At 41.7% G+C, this 19,751-nt stretch overlaps 1 protein-coding gene across 8 annotated transcripts in view; it reads left to right on the top strand.

The window, feature by feature from the left end:
* Positions 1–1,024: 1,024 nt before the first annotated feature.
* The window catches only part of tpd52l2b (tpd52 like 2b), a 27,724-nt gene continuing 8,997 nt past the window's right edge, over positions 1,025–19,751 (top strand). For 2 of the 8 annotated variants that reach the window (XM_079238958.1, XM_079238957.1), the window contains exons 1-5: positions 1,025–1,210; positions 6,352–6,509; positions 8,076–8,224; positions 9,446–9,505; positions 17,161–17,208. In XM_079238958.1, the coding sequence (XP_079095084.1) occupies positions 1,192–1,210; positions 6,352–6,509; positions 8,076–8,224; positions 9,446–9,505; positions 17,161–17,208 (434 nt within the window). In that variant the 5' untranslated portion in view covers positions 1,025–1,191. The remainder of the gene's footprint in view (positions 1,211–6,351; positions 6,510–8,075; positions 8,225–9,445; positions 9,506–17,160; positions 17,209–19,751) is intronic. The other 6 variants (XM_079238962.1, XM_079238960.1, XM_079238961.1 and 3 more) reach the window with 3 other exon arrangements.

Raw genomic sequence — 19,751 nt, 5'->3', positions numbered from 1 at the left:
AAGCTGAAATCCATTTTTTATTTCAGACAGTTTTGTTAAGGGTTTGATATTTTGAAAATTGCATTATTTACTTTTCAGAACGGCCATAAACAAATCAGTATCATTGACAGATATCAAATCAAAATGCTTTTCATGCACAAAGCAAACATATTTTACATTGGAAAAGAAATCTAGACATCTTGAAAAATATAAATAAATAGGTAGATAATAAATAAATAAATAAACAAATAAATAAAAAGCCTTAACACAAGAGGGTATACACCATCAATTTAAAAACACACCTCATAATACTTTTCTTTCCCACAATCAAACATTGAAATTTATTTTACCAATCTTATTATTTTATGACCATTGCTTCAAATTTATAAGTGCAAGTATATGGGAGCGTTTATTCAGGAATTCAGGCAGTATATTCATTCAGTTAAAGACTGAATCCAAATGCTTGTGATGAAGCAGAACAACAATTATAATAATAATAATGATAATTACATAATAGTCTGGACGGCGGCATAGTGGTTAGCACAGCCTCACAGCAAGAAGGTCGCTGGTTCAATCCTCATCATGGTTTGGTCAGTGGTCTTTTTGTGTGGAGTTTGCATGTTCTTCCCGTGTATGTGTGGGTTCTCTCCGGGTTGTCCAGCTTCCTCCCACCGTCCACCGAAATGCATGTTAGGTTAATTGGTTACTCTAAATTGCTCATAGGAGTGTGTGTCACTGTGAGTGGTTGTTTGTCTCTGTGTGGCCCTGCGATGGACTGGTGAGTTGTCCAGGGTGTACCCTGCCTTTCGCCCAAAGACTGCTGGGATAGGCTCCAGCTTCTCCGCCACCCTTCATTGGACTAAGCGGTTAGGATAATGGATGAATGAATGAAATAGATGTTTGTGTATTGTTGTGTTTGTATTTTTATCATTTACTTTCAGACCATAGACCTTGTATGAAAGATGTTTCAGATTGTTCGGTCAATAAGGTTTATTTTGAAAAGCCAGACCGGATATAGCAGCGTTAGCGTCGTTTGTCTACCGGAAGTTGTTAAAGCCGAGCTGCTGCTATCAACTCGCTGGGAGCAGTTGCTTCTGTCAGCGCTATTTTTGTGCACGAGGTGGCGAGGTTTGCTTCCCACGTTTCAAACAAGCCAAAGTTAACTTTTCTAAGAATATAAAAGTCGTTTTTTTCCTCCTCCAGATTGTTGCCATGGACCCCGCGAGCCAAGGTAACGTCATTGTTAGCCTCCCGAGCTAGTTAGCTCAGCTTTAGCAGTAAACAGCAACACGTCGACAGCGCGCGGCTCTGTTTCAGCCTGTCAACAAAAAGACAACATTATGAATAATTATACTTTTATCTATCTGTATAGTAGACAGAAAGGAGCGAGTAAATCAGAGGTGTGTGGTCGTGTGGAGGGAGGGGGCCGCCGGGTGGAGAGACAGGGATCCGCGGAGTGAGACAGGAAAAGCAGCAGGTGGAGAGGAAGGTGGATCATCTTACCAGCTCCATGTTATTCCACTAGAAATAACTCACATTTAAGGGGTTAAAACCTGCGTCATGTTTACCTTTTCCTCTTTAAGCATGGCTTTGTGTTTCTGGCTTATAGTCTGGTTAATGTTTGCTGAAGGAAAAGCTGCAGTTTGTTTGGTTTGTTTCTCTAAACGCAGCTTCTGTTTTCTCCATGTTTCACCTTCATCTGGATCCTCTTTCTTTCTTTGTCAGATATGCAGAGCAATAGTTTATTTTTTAATTATTAACACAAACACTTGAACAAAATGACACACAGTAGACATTTCCATACTTGTTTATATTAAAGAAATTACATCAGGCAAGACGTGGGCCAGTTTTTCTACTTTAACAGCAAATAAAAGACGTAGAAACAGACCATCCTAGCTGTCTGGGTAAATAAAATCCATTCCAAAACAGTTGTGGCTCTGTTACATGTAAATAAAAACATTAAGAAATCTCATTCAGTCATGTTTTAATCTCAGTTGAACATAAAGTCATTAGATGTTGAAATGGAGACATTTTATAGTTTAATGGAGGATATGAGTTAATTTAGATTTCAGTGGCAGAAACGTGTCTCCAAAAAACATTTTGAAGAGATTAGATGAGTAGTTAGGTTAACTAGCAGGTCAGTAACGTGACAGGGATAAATGTTTGGCAAAGCCTGATGTGTAAAGGTGGACAGAGGTCAGAAAATGGATTTAGTAGAAAAAAACCTCTAGAAACTTTATTTAAAACAGAAACTGTAGAATTAACCTGTAAAATTATGTCCAAGGATCAAGTTTTAATTTATGTTTGAGACTAATTTCTCAATGTGAACATCATTATCTGCATTTTTCCTCTCGTCTCCGTCAGCTCTGACATTTGTGGACAGATTATTAGTGAAACATGAGAACAGAAAACTAGGTAACCGCGGCAACATGTCGAGGAAGACTTGCCTTGCAAGATGAAGGCTCTGTCCTAAATCTGAAAACAGGTTGTGACGTTCTCGGTATGGGAAATTGGGCTGAATGGAGGCTTTTCTGTTTGTTATCAGCAGGGTAAGTTGTATAAGAAGCAAAACCCTGATAAGATGCTGTTACTGCGTGTTATTCAGGCTGCAGATTGGTGGGAGTATTCCTGATGAGTCATCTTGGGTTAGTTTCTGAAGTGAGTGGTCATGATGGATGTGCTTTATCAGGCTTCCGGAACAATAGTACGAGCACTTTTAGGAAGTGCTTATGGCCGACTGTGGTCTTGTTATGAAGATGGACTGAACCAGGACATCGTTTCTGTCTCAGCGAACACTCATACTGTTTCTGACCGACACTTGACTAAAGGCTTCCTGGCAGCACTCTCGGATGACACAGCCTTTTTTTTTCTGTTGAAAAGAAAAATACTTCAGGACCATTTACAAATGCTTCACATTTCATTTCAGTAAGAAGAATAAGGCAAACTCATGTTTAAAGTCCACTTTGTAAAGAAAAAAGTCAGATTATTTCCATTGTCTTTGAACAATTCACAGATTAGGAGCTTGTTTCGGTGATAAGGTGCTGAATAATAAAAATAATAATAAAAACACTGAATAATAATATAAAAGCAGAAGTACAGGTATTTTACAACTATTTTATGAGGCTAAAATGATGTAAAATCAATTTATCCACTGATAAAACAGCATAAAAACCAACCAGAAGAAGAAAACCGAGTTTTATCACTAATACTACTCTGTAGACATATAACACACAGATCAGCAGTGACCAAACCTCTGCAGGTCCTCCAAACACAGCACACACTGTTTCCATGTTTCCACGTGTCTTCTTGCTATTATCTACCTGCTATCCTCACTAAAGCCCCTCCACCTCAGCTGCATCCCAAACGTCTTCCTGGCTTTATTCCAGCCATAGAGGATCATTATTTTCCTGCTTTTCTCATCACTTGTTGATCTTTGGCTGCTCCTGATTGGACATTACCATCAGTTTAAGCTCTCTGATTGGTGGAAAGTCTGACAGGAAGCGACTTATTGATAATCTCTGAGGTCTCTTAGCAACATATTAGTGATGATGATCTTTTTTATGATGAAAATGTGATCAATAATGGTGTTATCATGGATTATTGTGGATTTATCTCTGAATAAAAGCGATGTTTTGTGTCTGGATTGTAAACGTCCTGGACGGGATAGAAACGCTGGTAAACCTCTATTGATCACCTAAAGGGTCACAGATTATCATGATTAACCCCACAGCATTGCACCCTAACAGCTGACGGTATAAGCGACGACGAGTGGGGGGGTGCTGGCGCTCTAGCGGCGTTTTAAGGGTTAAACAAAGAGCGTCCACACACAACTTACATGATATACTAGAGCTGCACAATTAATTGTTAAAAAAAATTGTGATTTCGATTCATACTTGTATACGATCTCATTTTCAAATGATGATTAAAAGAAAGAAGACCACGAGTGTGTCGCATTTTGAACTGGGGCACCACCTGCATCAAGACGAGCGCTCCCTCTTTCTCCCCCAACAAATGACAACGGCGGATTCTTATTCCATGTGACACAGATACCGGCTGGTTGGAAAAAACTTGCCAACTTTCTTGCTAAATCTGAGGACTTTCCAAACCCCCTTGGTGACTTTTTTTATTAAAAGCGACTAGCAACAAATCTAGCGACTTTTACTGGAGTTATTGGCGACGTTTCTGGTGTTTTGCCGACTGACTTGAAAGCACATATTGTTTAGCGTCTGGAGTTTATTATGAGCTTTCTCCTCCACTTGACGCTGCTTTTCCTCGTTGACTCTATTCTTTATTCTGTATTCTTTATCCTGATTCCTTCGCAGGTGATAAAATGAGTTGTGTTGGAGTCCGTTGTTGGGACTGTGAGCTAGTCTGTTGTCAGTTCCACTTCGGCCTATTTATTTCCAAACCGCATCCATGCCACAGAAATTTCTCCTCTTTTATGAACAATCTCATCAGTTTGGGTTGGCTGCTCATCTTTTAGTGAATTATCCTCTGAAACACGTCTGCTACCGTCTTTATCCATGTTTATGTTGCAGCGTGCCGTAAAGCACCTCTAGACATAAAATACTGCAGTAAAGCAGCTTATCGTGGCGTAAACAATAGAGCCTCATGTGAAACGAAAGACATTTTCTATCGTCCATACGATATATATTGTCATATTGCCCAGTCCTAGTAAAACATCTCAGGTGTTGGAGGTTTTTCTCGTCCTGAGGCGGGTTTGTTTCTGAGCACCAGTCGCTGCACCTCAGGGTGGAGTCATCTTCAACTTCCTCCCAGCACCTTTTGTTTCCATGCAATGACACAAACACGTGGTTACAGATGATCCTGGTTCTTTGTTTGTTCTTTGATTTGTCGCTCAAACTACGGTTTAAGATGCTGAATGGATCATTTATCTTTAAAAATGTTCTGATCTAAACAAGGGTGGGAAAATCTAATTCAAAATTAAATATTGAGATTTTTTGCTTCACAATGGATTTTTTTTGTTAAAAAAATCTTTTTTTTTTCTTTTTTTTTTTTTTTAAATTGATAAAAGTAATCCATTATAAAATTAGTCATTTTTATGATTTTTATTGATCTTTTAACTTGTGTTCTTGGGCGTTATAGCAGCAGAATGATGGTCTGACTACTGTGTTGTTTTTTCCTAATTGAAATCAAGAAAAAGAACGAATAAAAAAAAGTTTTGTACATTTCTTTTTTTTGTTTTTAGTCTACAAAAAGCAGCAATATTGAAGAATTCTGAGAATTGCAATTTAAATCAAATCGGCACCAAAAAAAAATCCAAATCGAATCGGGAGAAAAGTGTAATGTCACAGTCCTAGATCTAAACACGAAGAGGCATGTTGTGTGGAAATACGTGTCTGTGAAGACGGTGGAAGCTGCTTGATGGTATTCAGGTTTAATTTTGTTTTCATGTGAATTTGAAGCAGTAATCTATGTAATCTTGCTCACATTTATTATTTAAATAGTTTAAACATTTAAATTTCCTTAATTTTAAAAGAAATGGTAATTAAATGACCATATATTTAAACTGTGTGTTTGCATCATTACTATTAATATATTTGCAATAAAAGATTTCAGTTATTTATGGAAACACTTTGCAACGCTCCGTCTCTTTACAGCAGCATTTGGCTTTATGGCACAGCCACTTACTGGCAACTGGATATCAACACCCGGCGCGTTTTGTACACGCAACACGTCAGATTCATCAGACAAATCCATCATCCACCATATCCAGAAGATTACAGGATAAAAAGAGCAAGAGAACTTTTACTGACTGGAAGGGTCTCAGAGAAGAGACAGGATGCAGCACAGATGCTAAATTAGCCTTTTGTTTAAAGAGGCTGTACTGACAAAAGGTTGAAGTTCAGCAGTGAGGCTTTAAAAGTGTCCAGATTTTTCTGGATTAAGTTGTCTGACAAGTCGAGCAGTTGGCCGATGAGACGGCCTGAAGCTCAACGCTGCCGACAGCCAGTCGCAGGTTAACCACCGTGCTGCCTGGCCTTCTTGTCGGCGTACTGGTCCCAGTCAGTTTGGATGTTGCTGCCTGAAGCCTATTTTTAGCAGTTTTCCTCGTGGTTGTCGCGGCGCCAGCTCCAACTTCTGCCGAGCCTGAATTATCGCCAACAGAGCGACTCTGCTGCCCAGCTGGGTAGAAAAGCTGACATTTGCACATTTCTCTGTTAGAAGCAGAACAATCATGGAGGCTAGAATGGCTGCAAAGTTAGAAATGTGATTATTTAGCTTTCAGTGCATCAAAAGCTTCCTGATCTTTTCATCATGTTACTTCACTTCCCATCACTTTGTCTTCCTGGTCAATATCCATCCCAGCCCTGCATTAACAGCTTCCGCTCTTCATGTCTCGTCTGCCAGATATCAACCTGAACTCTCCTAACAAGGGTCTCGGAGTGGATCGTTCAGAGAGCCTGTCTGACGTCCCGGTGGAGGGAGCGGCGGGAAACCCGGGGAACCCTCTCCCACCAGGCCTGACAGAAGAAGAAGCCGAGGAGCTCCGCACCGAGCTCACCAAGGTAGGACCCAGATGAAACGCTCTGCTTCACCGCAAAAAAACGACTTAAACGTTCCTGTTTGAAACAGGATCTGATCATTCTGAATTTAATGGCTGCAAAACATTTAAATAAAGCTGGAAAAAAACCATCTGCAGGATTGTTTGGTGACTAATCGGGTCAGTGAAGTGGAGTACAAAGTGATCAATGCAGCGAGGCTTTCAGTGGTTCTGCCATGGTTAGATCAGCACCCCAAAGTAAAAGTAGGACACGTCCAGTCGGATATGGGGGAACTCTTTCCAGGTTTGTGTCTGGAAATGCTAAAAAAAAAACAAAAAAAAAACAATGCATGCTTCACGGCGACCTGCTCCCATTAGCGTTAAAAAGTCCTACTGGTGACCAGTCTCGTCGCTACTTCTTACAGATGTCACCAGGTTCTCAGTCCATTTCCATGAAATGATAAAATGTCTGTTTAAACATCTGACGTGACATTTATCTGCTTCTGGGAAGCGCCTCAGCTAGAGCTGCAACAAACGATTATTTTAATAGTCAACTAATCTGTAAATTATTTTGTCGATTAGTCACGATTATTTCTGTCACACCCGCCATCCAATTGATGCTTTTTTCTTTTTTTTTTCTTTTATACAAGATCCAGTATATTTTACCCCACTCTCTTCATTTGCATCATATGAATATCACCCAGATTTCCAGTCGATCACAACAAAATGTTCTTTGGTAAAAATGACTCCTGAACCAGTTGAATATCAAATATAAGCTTAACAGCTTACTACCAATTTATTTTGAAACAAACAAACGTATTTATAATGTCACATACAAACTACAGAATTTGCCTCAAAAGAAAACACAATAAATAAAATATTTTAATTGTACAATCGTGTCGGTTTATTTTCTCCCCATTTTATAATCCGGGAAATTTCTGGGAATTTCGGTAATGCTAGCAGAAACCATGACTCCTGTCGTGCTGCCGTGGTATGTCAACTCTGCGACACATTTAACCTTTCTGGACAGGTTGTTTAGCTGGAAAAACTCCCAAACTTTTGAAGCACGATGTCTAAAACTGTTTTCACTCAACTGTTTTGAGTTTTGAGTTGTTCTTCGTTGGTTAAGAAGACGCTGCACAGAATGATAATACTGCCCACTGCCTTCTTCCTGTGAGGCTTTGAGTCATTTACTTGATGTTTACGGTTCTTATACTGTCTGAAAAGCCGTGGCGTTAAGTTGCCTGGCGCAGCGTTTTATCAGCTAAGCCGTTACGGGTGTTTATAACGCAACTCGTCGACAATGAAATTTGGCGTCAATGAATTTTTAACATTGCCTTTTTTGACAAATCGTTGCAGCCCTAGTCTCAGCGGATCTGGGGCTGAGGTTGCATGTTGGATTTCTCCTCCAGAAGCTGCCGCGTCGACCGGTTGCGTCACATCAAACGGACAAATTCTGTCATTTAATGTCTTTGCAGTAAAACATGACGTCATGTCATCAGACATGGCGTCCAGCCGAAGCTTTGACCGTTGAGCTTTGATGGCGGTTCGCGTGCGAACAGCTCAGACTGAAGTCTGTGATGCGTTTCAGGTGGAGGAGGAGATCACCACCCTGCGGCAAGTCCTGTCAGCCAAAGAGAGACACGCAGCCGAGCTGAAGAGGAAGCTCGGCCTCAACCCGCTCAACGAACTCAAACAGAATCTCACCAAGAGCTGGCAGGATGTACAGACCTCCAACGCGTACGTATGCATGACCAGATCTGGCTACATGAAGCTTTTAATCGTTGTCTTTTCCTCTTCGCTAGATTTGTAAATCCAACAAGACAGCGTGTGTGTGTGTGTAGCGTACAATCAGTCTGTAAAACATGAAACATGTCTTCAGATCAGACACTGATCTTGTCTACAAGCATCCAAGTATAAAGTAACGGCAGAGTCTGTTCAGATCCCTGCACTGCGTCTCAGTAACGTTGAGTCTTCATGTTGTTCTGGAAGAAAACTGTTTCAGGAACTTCTGTCAGAAGTAGGAAAATGTCGGCTCGATTTCTGTTCCAGAAATTCCCGAGTTTTTCAGCAGCTTTTTGTGAAAAGTTTTTGTGCATCTGGCAACGTTTCTCCATCTTCTATTGTCCAGTTCTGGTGAGTCTGTGTGAATTGTGGCCTCAGTTTCCTGTTCTTACTGACAGGAGGGAACCCGCTGTGGTCTTCTGCTGCTGGAGACCATCTGCTTCCAGGCTGGACGTGTCTAGAGATGATGTCCTGCATATTATGGTTGGAACCAGTGCTTACTGGACTTCCTGTTGCCTTTCCATCTTCTCCAACCAGTCTGTCCAGTCTCTTCTGACATCAACCAGACATTCTGGTCCAGACAAACTGGATATTTTTTCCTCTTCAGACCTTCTCTGGAAACCCTGGAGATGGTTGTTTATACTCAGACGTTTGTGAACTTCAGCAAGTCGTCTTCATCTCGTCTACGTGACGACGTGTGTATAGTTGCTGCTGTGTGATTGGCTGATCGAGAAGCAGTGAAACAGGTGGAGCTGATGAAGTGGACGGTGTGTATTCAGGGATTTGGGTGTGAGGTATGCTAACTATTAGCACTCCAGTCTGAAGGCCGTGACCTACAGAAGCAGTTGGGTTCGTTCTTAACACATCAACCAAGCAGAACTTTTCCTGCGTTTCATCTGAGACTTTGTGCATTTTCAGCTTTAAGCTGTTTAAAAACGTTGTTTGGTGTCATTTTGTTCAGCATAACTTCTGGTATGATTCTATATTTTCATTTTGACGTTTTACAAACTTTAGGACAGAAAAAAAAGATCTGTGCAGTTTGTCTCAACTATTAGGTAAAAAGACGCAGTTTTTCCTCACTACAACCTCGGCAAGCATTTCATGTTCAGATACGACCTTCTGACCGCTGCCTCCTCTCGTCGCTGCAGTGTAACACCCTCATGTCTCTGTTTCTAGCTATGTGAGAACCTCTGAAAAACTGGGCGAGTGGAATGAGAGGGTTACCAGTTCAGATCTGTGAGTTCATGCACTGTTTGCCTCTGCTGATGCCTTCTGCTCTGTTTGCTTTCTCAAGCTTCGACTCACACCCGTCCTCCCGACCTTTACTCACCCTCTAACCATGTCTGTAAGGGCTAACACTAACGCAGTGTTGGACTGATTATTCTGCACGTTTAGACGCGTGACAATCCTACAGAAGTGTCTGAATCAACAAATGTGTGACTGTGTCAGAGTAAACACAGCAGAACATGTAAATATGTATCTGCTCCTGATAGAAAACCACAAAACTTTCAGTAGAAACTAAAGACTGCAGCTCAGTTCTTCTGGGAATCAGTAGAGTAACATCTGCAAAGCCAGGTGTTTAATGGAGCTGTTACACAGGTACATATCACAGCCGATGGTGATGGACACCTCTATCAACAATCAGTCAGGAGAATCCAGATAGATCCCACATTCACCTTAGAAACATCATGAGGATCTAGAAAGACGTGAAGACTAAGATAGTTTATGATGAGAAGAGAGAATACTTCACTACAAACCCTTTCGTCTCCATGGAAACTAACAGGACTGTCGTCTCCGTGGAAACTAGCAGGACTGTCGTTTCCATGGAAACTAGCAGGACTGTCGTCTCCGTGGAAACTAGCAGGGCTGTCGTCTCCATGGAAACTAGCAAGACAGTCATCGCTGTGGAAACTAGCAGGGCTGTCGTCTCCATGGAAACTAGCAAGACAGTCATCGCTGTGGAAACTAGCAGGACTGTTGTCTCCATGGAAACTAGCAAGACAGTCATCGCTGTGGAAACTAGCAGGACTGTCGTCTCCATGGAAACTAGTAGGACCTTCATGATTAAAAAAACGCCAGAGTCAAAGGAGACACATTAGCAGAGATTTTAGAGCAAAAGTGAGACATGGTGAAAACATCTCTAACAGTCTGAGTTTTATTGTCTTTTCTTTCAGTTTTTTCCATTTCCATCCTTTATCTGCTTCTTTTAATTTCCTCTATCAGAGGTCAGGCGTCCTCTCTTCCTCCAGAAGTGATGATCGTGTTCGGCTAACTTCCTCTCCGAATCAAGAGTCCTCCGTATTTTTAGCTTTGTCAGGTGCTTCCTCTCTGCTCTGACCACTTCTTTCTGCTTCTGTAGCTAAAGCTGATGTTTTCTATCAGAATGATGGGTGTGGGGTTCGTCATGGGAGGAAAACAGGAGTTATTTCTAGAGTTGCTTAACAGCTTGTTTCAGAAATGCAATAAATGAGTCAGTTTATGTTTTTGCTGAAAATTTAGCATATTTTTAGGAGTTGGGCTCAATTTAATCTGACACTTAAAATAATATTTAAAAGTTCCCATCAGGTCTGAGCTAATGAGACTGGAAACTGCTTTACTGGAATCTGGCTCCAAAACCATGAAATGATGGTGATTTGTGCCTGTTTCAACCACAAGCTGGTGGAGTTTTCCATGTGGCTGGATTGGTGAGCCGACGCTCAGTAAACCTGCCTGCTTTACGCTCGCTCGCTACCAGCAGTGAGCTGAAACAGAGTCATCTTTTCTGTTCATTATTTCTACGTTTCCTGAATGCAATACAAGGGAAGCAACGCTTTCAGCCTCCTGTGTTCTGGAGGTCGCCATTTGACGGCTGTATCTTCTGTAGCCACGCCCACCACGCCAGATCAGGGCCAAACGTGCGAAACTTTGAAGGTGAAAAACAAAAATCTGAAAGCGTAAAAATAAAAGTCTGAAGGTGGAAGAAAAATTTGAAACTTTATTTAAAAGATGTTAATCAGAAATCTTTACAATACAAAAAATTAATATTTGATGCCTCATTCTCAGTAAAAATACAACTTTTTTAAAACTTAGATTGTTTGATTTCAGATATGTCTGGAATTAAACAGCCTTCATGTCTCTGATTGGCTCCTCTGGCTGGCCTCGGTTGTCTTCGTCCTGAAGAGTCGGACGTGTTATCAGATGCTTTATGAGCACTTTCTGATCCCACAGTCAGGACAAATGTGGACACAGATGCACATGAGGCGTCACCGCTGGTTTAGACCTTCGTTCTCGCCCACATGCACGGTGCAGGAAACGAGTCTGTCTGGAGCCACATTCCTCCACACCTACCTGCGATCAGGTTGTGTCTGGTGAGCAGACAAGCTGCTGCAGGAATGAGTGGGAGGATGGAGGGAGGGGCGAGCACACACATCCAAACCAAACAGAAGAAATGAGGTTATAAAAATGGCTGGGAACTTTTAGATTTAGCTGCTTTGTCCTTTTTACTTTAGTTTAAGCAATTCATTTGTCTGTCATGTAAAAAGTCTCTTTCTCATCCACCGTCTTGCTTCAACTCATCAGCTAATTTATCACATCCATCACGCTCAAACTGGGTCAGACCAGTAACACCTGACTTTATTCATGCTGCTTCATCTGTTGGTGCTTTTGTTTTACATCATTTCAGCCTCATAATATGGCAACCATAGACTGTATATGAAAGCTGGACGAAGCCTCAGGCAGTTAAAAGTCAAGCCTATGCAGAAGTGCATAAAACTGCAGTTCCCCCTTCATCCACTAGGGGCTCCAAAACAGAGCAAATCCTCATAGACTCCCATGTTAAAAAGACCAACTTCACAGCAGAAATAAACATGTTTACAGTAGAAATAAACATGTTTACAGCAGAAATAAACACGTTTACAGCAGAAATATACACGTTTACATCAGAAATAAACATGTTTACAGCCTGATTCAAAAATCCATTTTAGGTTTAATAGGTCAGGTCTACCTTCATGACAACTTTGGGGGGAGAGAATTTTTTTCTAATTCGCTGCTTAAAAGTAATTTAATCTAAAAGTTCTGCATATTTAGGGGGCGTGTCCTTTTGATTGACAGGAATCCGATCTCCCGCTTCAATGTAGAACAACCACGGTTTTTAGCCGGTTAACAACGTGACTTAGCTTTAGCCCACTTACCTCCATTAGCTGGTTAGTTCCTGTTATCTCTGGGTTAGCTTGGTTAGCGCTTAGCTCCACCTCTTTGCCCATATTTGTATTTTCCGGGTGAGACGACACGCATGCCCCTGCCAAGATGGTGATGGTAGGAACCGCCCACTGAGCTTCAATTCAGCTCTTCAGAAACCTACGGGTGACGTCATGGAGGGTCCGCCCATCTTTTATATACGGTCTATGGTGGCAGCTGAGGCTGAAACACCATGTCTGCATCCTGACTGGGATCCAAAGGCTTCAGAGTTGCATCAACTTTAAATCTAGGTATTAGATGTTGTGTCTGTTGCTGCTTACTGTCTCCTCTTTCTGCACACGCTTCTACATCAGCTGATATGAAATGCTTTTCTTTCTCATGTATCAGAGCAAACATCCAGAGAGACAAACTCTCCCTCTGTTTACACTGTGGCCTTCTCTGAAACTCTGACAGAGCTGCTCTGTGTGGAAGCGGTGCTGGACAGTCTGCTTCATTGTGCCTATGTTGGTCAGAGTATAGAGACGAGCCTTGTCCGGAGGAGGACCTCCTCCAGTTTCTGTTACGCGCTCTACATGTATGTTCTTGTACTGGATGTGTCCGTTTCTTTCCCATTTTTATTGTATTTGGTACAAAGTCGAGCTTGTTTATGGTGGGGGTTTGACTCCATCAAGTCCTTCCCCTGTTGGTGTCTTCACGTCGGGACCTGGAGCAGGATGAAAGTCAGTCGTCTACCAGGAGAACGAGGAGGAGGACTCATGCTGAAGAGTTTATGGAAGACCTGGAAGGCAAAGCTTCCATTTTCAATTCAATTCAATTTTTTTTTAATATATCAAATTTAACACAACCTCCGTTGACCGAAGTGCTGAACAAAAATAAAACTAGAAAAGCACTCTGAGAGCGGAGACCTCCGCCAAGCATGTTGTGATTAACATAACTTCAAAGTGATCCAAGATCTCTTCAGGATCTCCACCACAGTGTAATCATTTGTTCCTTGTGAGACCCCAAACATATCCTGAAAAACTTGATCAAAATCCATCCCTAACTTTCTGAGTAATGTTGCTAACAGACAAACAAACTCTGGCAAAAACATAACCTCCTTGGCAGAGATAATTAAAAGACCAAGTAAACAAAGTCCGCAGAAATACGTTGTTCCATCATGTCCTCCCAGCGGCATGGAAACAAACAGCACCTCTACTGAAAGCACACATCCCACAGATTCCAGTCAGACCAGTTTAATGCCGCTATGATCAAGATTCACTCAACCAGAGTCAAAAGAAGGCTGAATTTATGCTTCAGGTTGAAAAACGTCATCATATATTCTGTCTTGTCTTTGCTGTTTTGCCTCCAAAACTTTAATCCATCGACATAAAACTGCATTCAGTAAAGCGACTACGTTTCCCACGGTGCTTCGGGAGTAGTTAGGCGGACTAAATCACTATTTTCTGCCCGGTAACAGCAGTTTGATTGGACGACAACAGGGGTCAGTCATTCAGCGTCACAAACATTTCCTGCTTTGTCGATTGGTCACATTTATGTAAACATGATGACATCAGCGTGATTCTACCATGATTCGAAAGAGGGGTCGGTCGTACCAATCGGCCAATCATAGCCAAAGTTACGTGCATTACGCACACGCCCACTGCATACGATGACGTGGTAGTCAGTGGCGTGGCGTCTGCTTTGTACTTTTTATTTAAAACCCAGAATCCAGGATCTCTTCTGGATCTCCACCGAAATTTAATTTGTTCCTCGTGACGCCCCCAACATATCCTAAAAGTTTAATCAAAATCCATCCATAACTTTTTGAGTAATGTTGCTAACAGACAAACAAACTCTTACGAAAACATAACCTCCTTGGTGGAGGGAATCAAGTTAAAAGTATGCATACCAAAGATATTAAAAAAATATATCTTTGGTTTAAAAGAAAATACTATGAGGACAACAGGTAAAACACAATAAAACAGTTATAAACAACAATAAAACCCAAACGAGAGAAAAAAATGAAGTCAGTAAACATTTAAATAAAAAATAAAAATATCCAAGATATCCTGTTAGCTGAGCTTTAAATGCCAGAGAGAAGAAATGGGCTTTTAAACTGTGAAAGCTTTTCATTTCACTGATCTGTCTTCATCCCAGCCCTCTTCCGCACGTTTACCTGCTCCAACGCCCCTGACTCGCATTAAAAAGATCCGACACCCTGTCAGGTTCTGCACAACAACTTTGTTAAAAACCAATAAAAACCTGAAGGTCTGCGGTCTTTGTAGACTGAGCCGAGTAGCCATGATCCAGAGGGAGTAGAGCCGACTTTCCCCAATGAAATGAGACGAACCGTGTTGTCAAAATGCAACCAAGGGCCTGTCCAACTGGGACACATTGAGATCAGGAGCTGGGAGGGTTGCTGGGTAATGGGGGTGTCTGGGCTTCTCTCTGGAATTGGTTTCCATGCTAAAAAAGATGCATAGATTATCTGCTGGAGGCTGGGAATCAAACCTGCACCCGCTGCATGAAGGAGCTGTGGTGTCTGAGAGTTTAGTACCTACTTAGCAACGCTTGTCCTCGTTTCCTGGACAGCATTGGTGCTTCTGCTGGTGTCAAAGCCGCCGCTGACTTCCTGGGTGAGACGCCAGTCCTGGAAGATCAATATTATGTTTCTCAGGTTTTTTTAAGATGATGTCGATGACGGCTTGTTTTCTCCTCACATGACAAGGTGTTGATCTTCTCCCTGAACCCATCTTTCTCCACAGACCTTATCAGAACCGGGTCTACGACTACGATGCTTTTCATCGTAGTCAGTAGACACGCCTACTAGGGCTGGGCGATTAATCGGATTTTAATCTCAACTACGATCTGAGTTTTCAACGATGAGAAAAATAAAAGGGTGTGAATTTTTTTCTCTCTGCAGTTTCCTCTCCTGCTGTCTTCAGCTGCTAATCGAGCGTCTCTGGCATTGCAGCGCTGTGCTGTAAACTCCTCCCGCAGCCGCTTTGCTTTCATTCAAACACTGTTGCCAACTTGGAGACTTTCTCGCTAAATCTGGAGACTTTTTTTGTTAAAAGCGACTAGCGACAAATCCAGCAGCTTTTACTGGAGTTATTAGAGACTTTTCTGGTGTTTTGGCGACTGACTTGAAGGCACATATTGTTCTGCAGTTACTGTAAGGAAGGAGCAGCGGGAGCCTCTCCCGTCCTAAAGCACTCCCAGGCGGCCAGTCTCAGTCGGCTCCGGCTGCAGGTCAATGTAGAATAACTGCAGTAGGTTGTGGAAGTTCACCTAAACATAGTTTATACCATTGGCAGTGACAACTGGCTGCATTATTTTCCTATACATAGTTCAACACTGTAATATCCCTCCGTGCGTTACCATAGCGACGTGTTAATCAGCTGGTTCAGATCAGCTGTCTTTTAACAGGTGAATGAGAGAAACGCGCTGCAGCCTGACAGCAGTTGTTTGGTATAAAACGTACAACGAGGCCAACGTAAAATAGTTCCTATATAAGCTGTAAAAGCGGATTAAACAACTCGGAACCGTGCATTAGATGGTTATAATGCACGACACGGAGTCTAGAACACCACGACGCGCAACGTTGTTTATAAATACTGGATAATTGTGTTAAATAATCGAGATCTCAATGTCAGTCAAAATAATCGTTATTATAATTTTTGTCATAATCGAGCAGCCCTAACGTCTACATGTTTGACCTGAGTGTGTGAAGAGTCTTGGTCTTATTTTCAGATGTTCTTGGGACTCTTTGGCTCAGGTGGTGCAGCAGCTTTCCACGTCCCACCTTTTATTACCAAAGTATCTCCATGGCAACAGATTTTTCTGCATCATCTCCATCTGCTCAACACTTCCAGAAACATGTGGACTCTGCTGCAGGTTTAGTGGTGCAGCAGTGAGAAGGGTCCCCTGAATCGGTTTCCTCATATTGTTTGTTCCACGTCCAAACTTAGTCCAAAGTATCTCTATGACAACGGATACAGCCCCATTGATCTGCGTCGCTATCAACTTCAACATCTATGTCTATTTTCACTGCTCAATACTTCCAATACCTTCTGCTCTGCTGCAGGGTTAGTGGTGCGGCGGTGAAAAAGGTTCCCCTTCAAGCAGTTTCCTGCTGCACCAAGTTCCCACCATTGTTTAGGCTGTTTTAAAACCAACAACTTCAGATTGTGACCAAATTAAAAATCAGTTTCCCATTTTAACCAGTCTTACACCCAGAACTACTGTGTTCTTGTAAGTTTTCATTTTTCTGACTTTGATTTTTGAAGCACGAGCATGACGTTCGGTTCCTCAGACATGTTTTAATGTATTTGCAATGTGCACATGGAGTTTACTGTCTGCACGGCATCTGACCTCCTTTTACTTTAACAATGAATGTTTTATCTGTTGAAAAGGATAAATAAATCTTTATTCTGCTGCTGCTACAAAGTAGCAAATGCAAATAAACTGGAGAATAAATAAGTTGTATTTTAAGGCCAAACAACCCCAGTTAGAAGAGTCCTCTTTTATGGGACATGTCGTGTCTTTTGCAGGACAAAACGTTAATCGTGCTGCTCTCACTGACATGCAGATTTGTATCTGCTGGACTGTTATTAGCTCAGCTGTTGGTCTTAAGCTCCACCTGTTAACGGTTTCAGAGGTTGGGAAGAGGAATATCTGCTGTAATGTGAGTGTGTCTGTTCCTCTGTGTCATTATCCTACTGTTGTGTCTTCAGATATCTGTCTGCCTCAGCCACTTTGGATGACATTACCCACTCTGAAGCGTGAGTTCACCCCTTTTTCTATTGTGTTGTTTTCTGCTGTAGATAAGCTAAGGTTTCTTTCAGTTTTGGGTTTCTTTTCTCATCTTTTTTTTTTTACTCTGCGCTTCTGTTTTTCTTTGCTTCTGTGGTGGTGAAGGTCCCATAGCTGCGGTTTTTTATTCCGCTTTTCATTGCAGATTCTGGGGGAGACCAGAAACTTGATGGCAGATATTTTATAGCTGAGAGTTTAAAAGAAAACATTTTTAGATTTTCTGTTTTGAGGACAACATGAAGAAATACACAACATGTTGACTGGGAAGATTTTCTTCTGTTTTTACAGTTTTTTTCTGCGCCGGTTGGGGGGCGATGTTGGTTAGTCTCCAACTGCGTTGTTACATTGAGGTTCAGGCTTTTTCTCAGCGTCCCGCCTGACTGAGAGCAGAAAGATAGATAGATAGATAGATCGATAGATAGATAGATACTTTATTAATCCCCCGTAGGGGAAATTCAAGTGTCCAGCAGCTGTACATTCACACAAATTCACATTCAGTACAGGTTAAAAAGTTAAAGTTACTAGCAATAGTAATAAAAAGTGCACATGATCAGACTGAGCTGTTATACAGTCGTATAGCAGCAGGAACGAACGACTTCCTGAACCGTTCCGTTCTACACCGTAGGGAGAGAAGCCTGTCACTGTGGTTGCTCTTCTGAGCAGACAGACATTGGTGTAGTGGGTGCCTGGTGTTACTCAGGATGCCCTGCATGAGAGACCTCATCCTTCTCTCCAGGATCTCTCCCACAGTGTCCACCCTCCTCCCCATCACAGAAACACATCTCCTGATCAGTTTATCCAGCCTGTTCCTGTCCCTCAGGGTCATATTGCCCCCCCAACAGATGACCCCAAAAAACACTGCACTGGCTACAACAGACTGATAGAAAATATATAGCATGTCTCTGCTCACATCAAAAGCCCGGGGCCTTCTCAGGAAATGGAGCCTGCTCTGTCCCTTCTTGTACAAAGCATTTGCCTGCACAGACCAGTCCAGCTTGTTGTCGAGGTTGACTCCAAGGTACTTGTATGTCTTAACCACCTCCATTGTCTCTCCATCAATGGTGATTGGTTGATGTGAGAGGGCTTCCTGCTAAAGTCAATGATCATCTCCAAAAAGCTGCAGCTTTTTGGTTTTACTATTAGACCTTACTTTGGCTTTAAACAGCTTCCATATGCGGGAAGTCTTGTCTGTTCTCTCGTCCATAAAAACCAAAATGTTTCCAAACGCTGCCTTCAGGCGCGATGAGGAAACCTCAGGTTCAGGTATGGTAGCTTCAAGGCGAGTCGCTAGCTTCCTGCCAGTGGTCCGTCTCCATAACATGTCCCACTTTTACTTTCCTGTCAGTTAATTATTATTAATTAAAAAAACAAAAAAAACAATCATCTCTGAACATTTACGAATCGTAATTAAATCTGCACGTCGCATAGCGATAAATTGATTTGAATAGTCAATCAGACCGTCCCAAGCGTATTATGGTGACACCTGATTGTTTTGTAAACAGTTCGATAGTAACTACGGCTGAGACATTACGCTTTTCTCTTAATTCGATTTTTAGAGATGTTTTTTGGGTTTCGATTTTATTTAAATTGCAATTATTATTATTAAATTATTATTATTAAAACTGTTTTAGTTTCTGTTGTCTTGCTGCTGCACTACGATTGGCTGTTAGCTCTGCATTTAGCTTGGTCGGTAACGTTAGTCGTGTTCCTGCAGTACGCCACATGTGTTTTACAGTTTACAGCTTTCCACATGTCCAGCTATGCTTTTCCCTACGAAAAGTGTCCTAAATGTGTCCAAACTTTTGACACTCAGGCAGGACTGGAGCTACTGGAACCAACAGCTGCAGTAATCTCCTGACCAGCAACAACGCCTCACTTTGCGTTCTCCTTTTGCTTACTTGGGAAAAACGGGATGTCATCGACAGTGAGCCGATGTCGTCTGAGCATAAAGTCGATTTCCTTCCCCACCACCACCGCAGCGTGTTTTATTTATTTCATTCCAGCGCATCACCGAAACGCTAAGGCGTCGACATGAAGCAGCGACAGCTAGTTGTTGTGGTAGCGGCTAAACTAGCGTGCAGGATCACGTCTTTTACATGTGGTTGACACGGCGCTTGTCTCCTGACAACCGTTTCTTCTGCTGGTTACGGAGATTTTATATGAGTTGTTCACATTGTTTAGTTTTCTTAGCGTGATGACTAGGGCTGTGACGATATGCTCTTGTCCCGATTTGATTCCGATTTTTTTGGGTGCCGATTTGATTTAAACTGTGATTCTCAAAATTTTTCAATATTGCTGATTTTCTTAGATTAAAAACCCAACAAAATTTTAAAAAACTTTTTTTTTTTGCTGGTAATTTTTCTTGATTTCAGTGAAGATGAAACAATACAGCAGCCAGACCATCATTCTGCTGCTATGATGCCCAAGAAGAGGTAAAAAGATCAGTAAAACCAACAAAAATGACAAAAATTTTATAGTAGATTAATTTTATTTAATTGAAAAAAATAGATTA

Source organism: Telmatherina bonti (assembly GCF_933228915.1).
Source record: "Telmatherina bonti genome assembly, chromosome: 4".
Lineage (NCBI taxonomy): Eukaryota > Metazoa > Chordata > Actinopteri > Atheriniformes > Telmatherinidae > Telmatherina > Telmatherina bonti.
The sequence above is the reverse complement of the archived record's forward strand: the minus strand, read 5'-3'. Positions and strand labels throughout refer to the sequence as shown.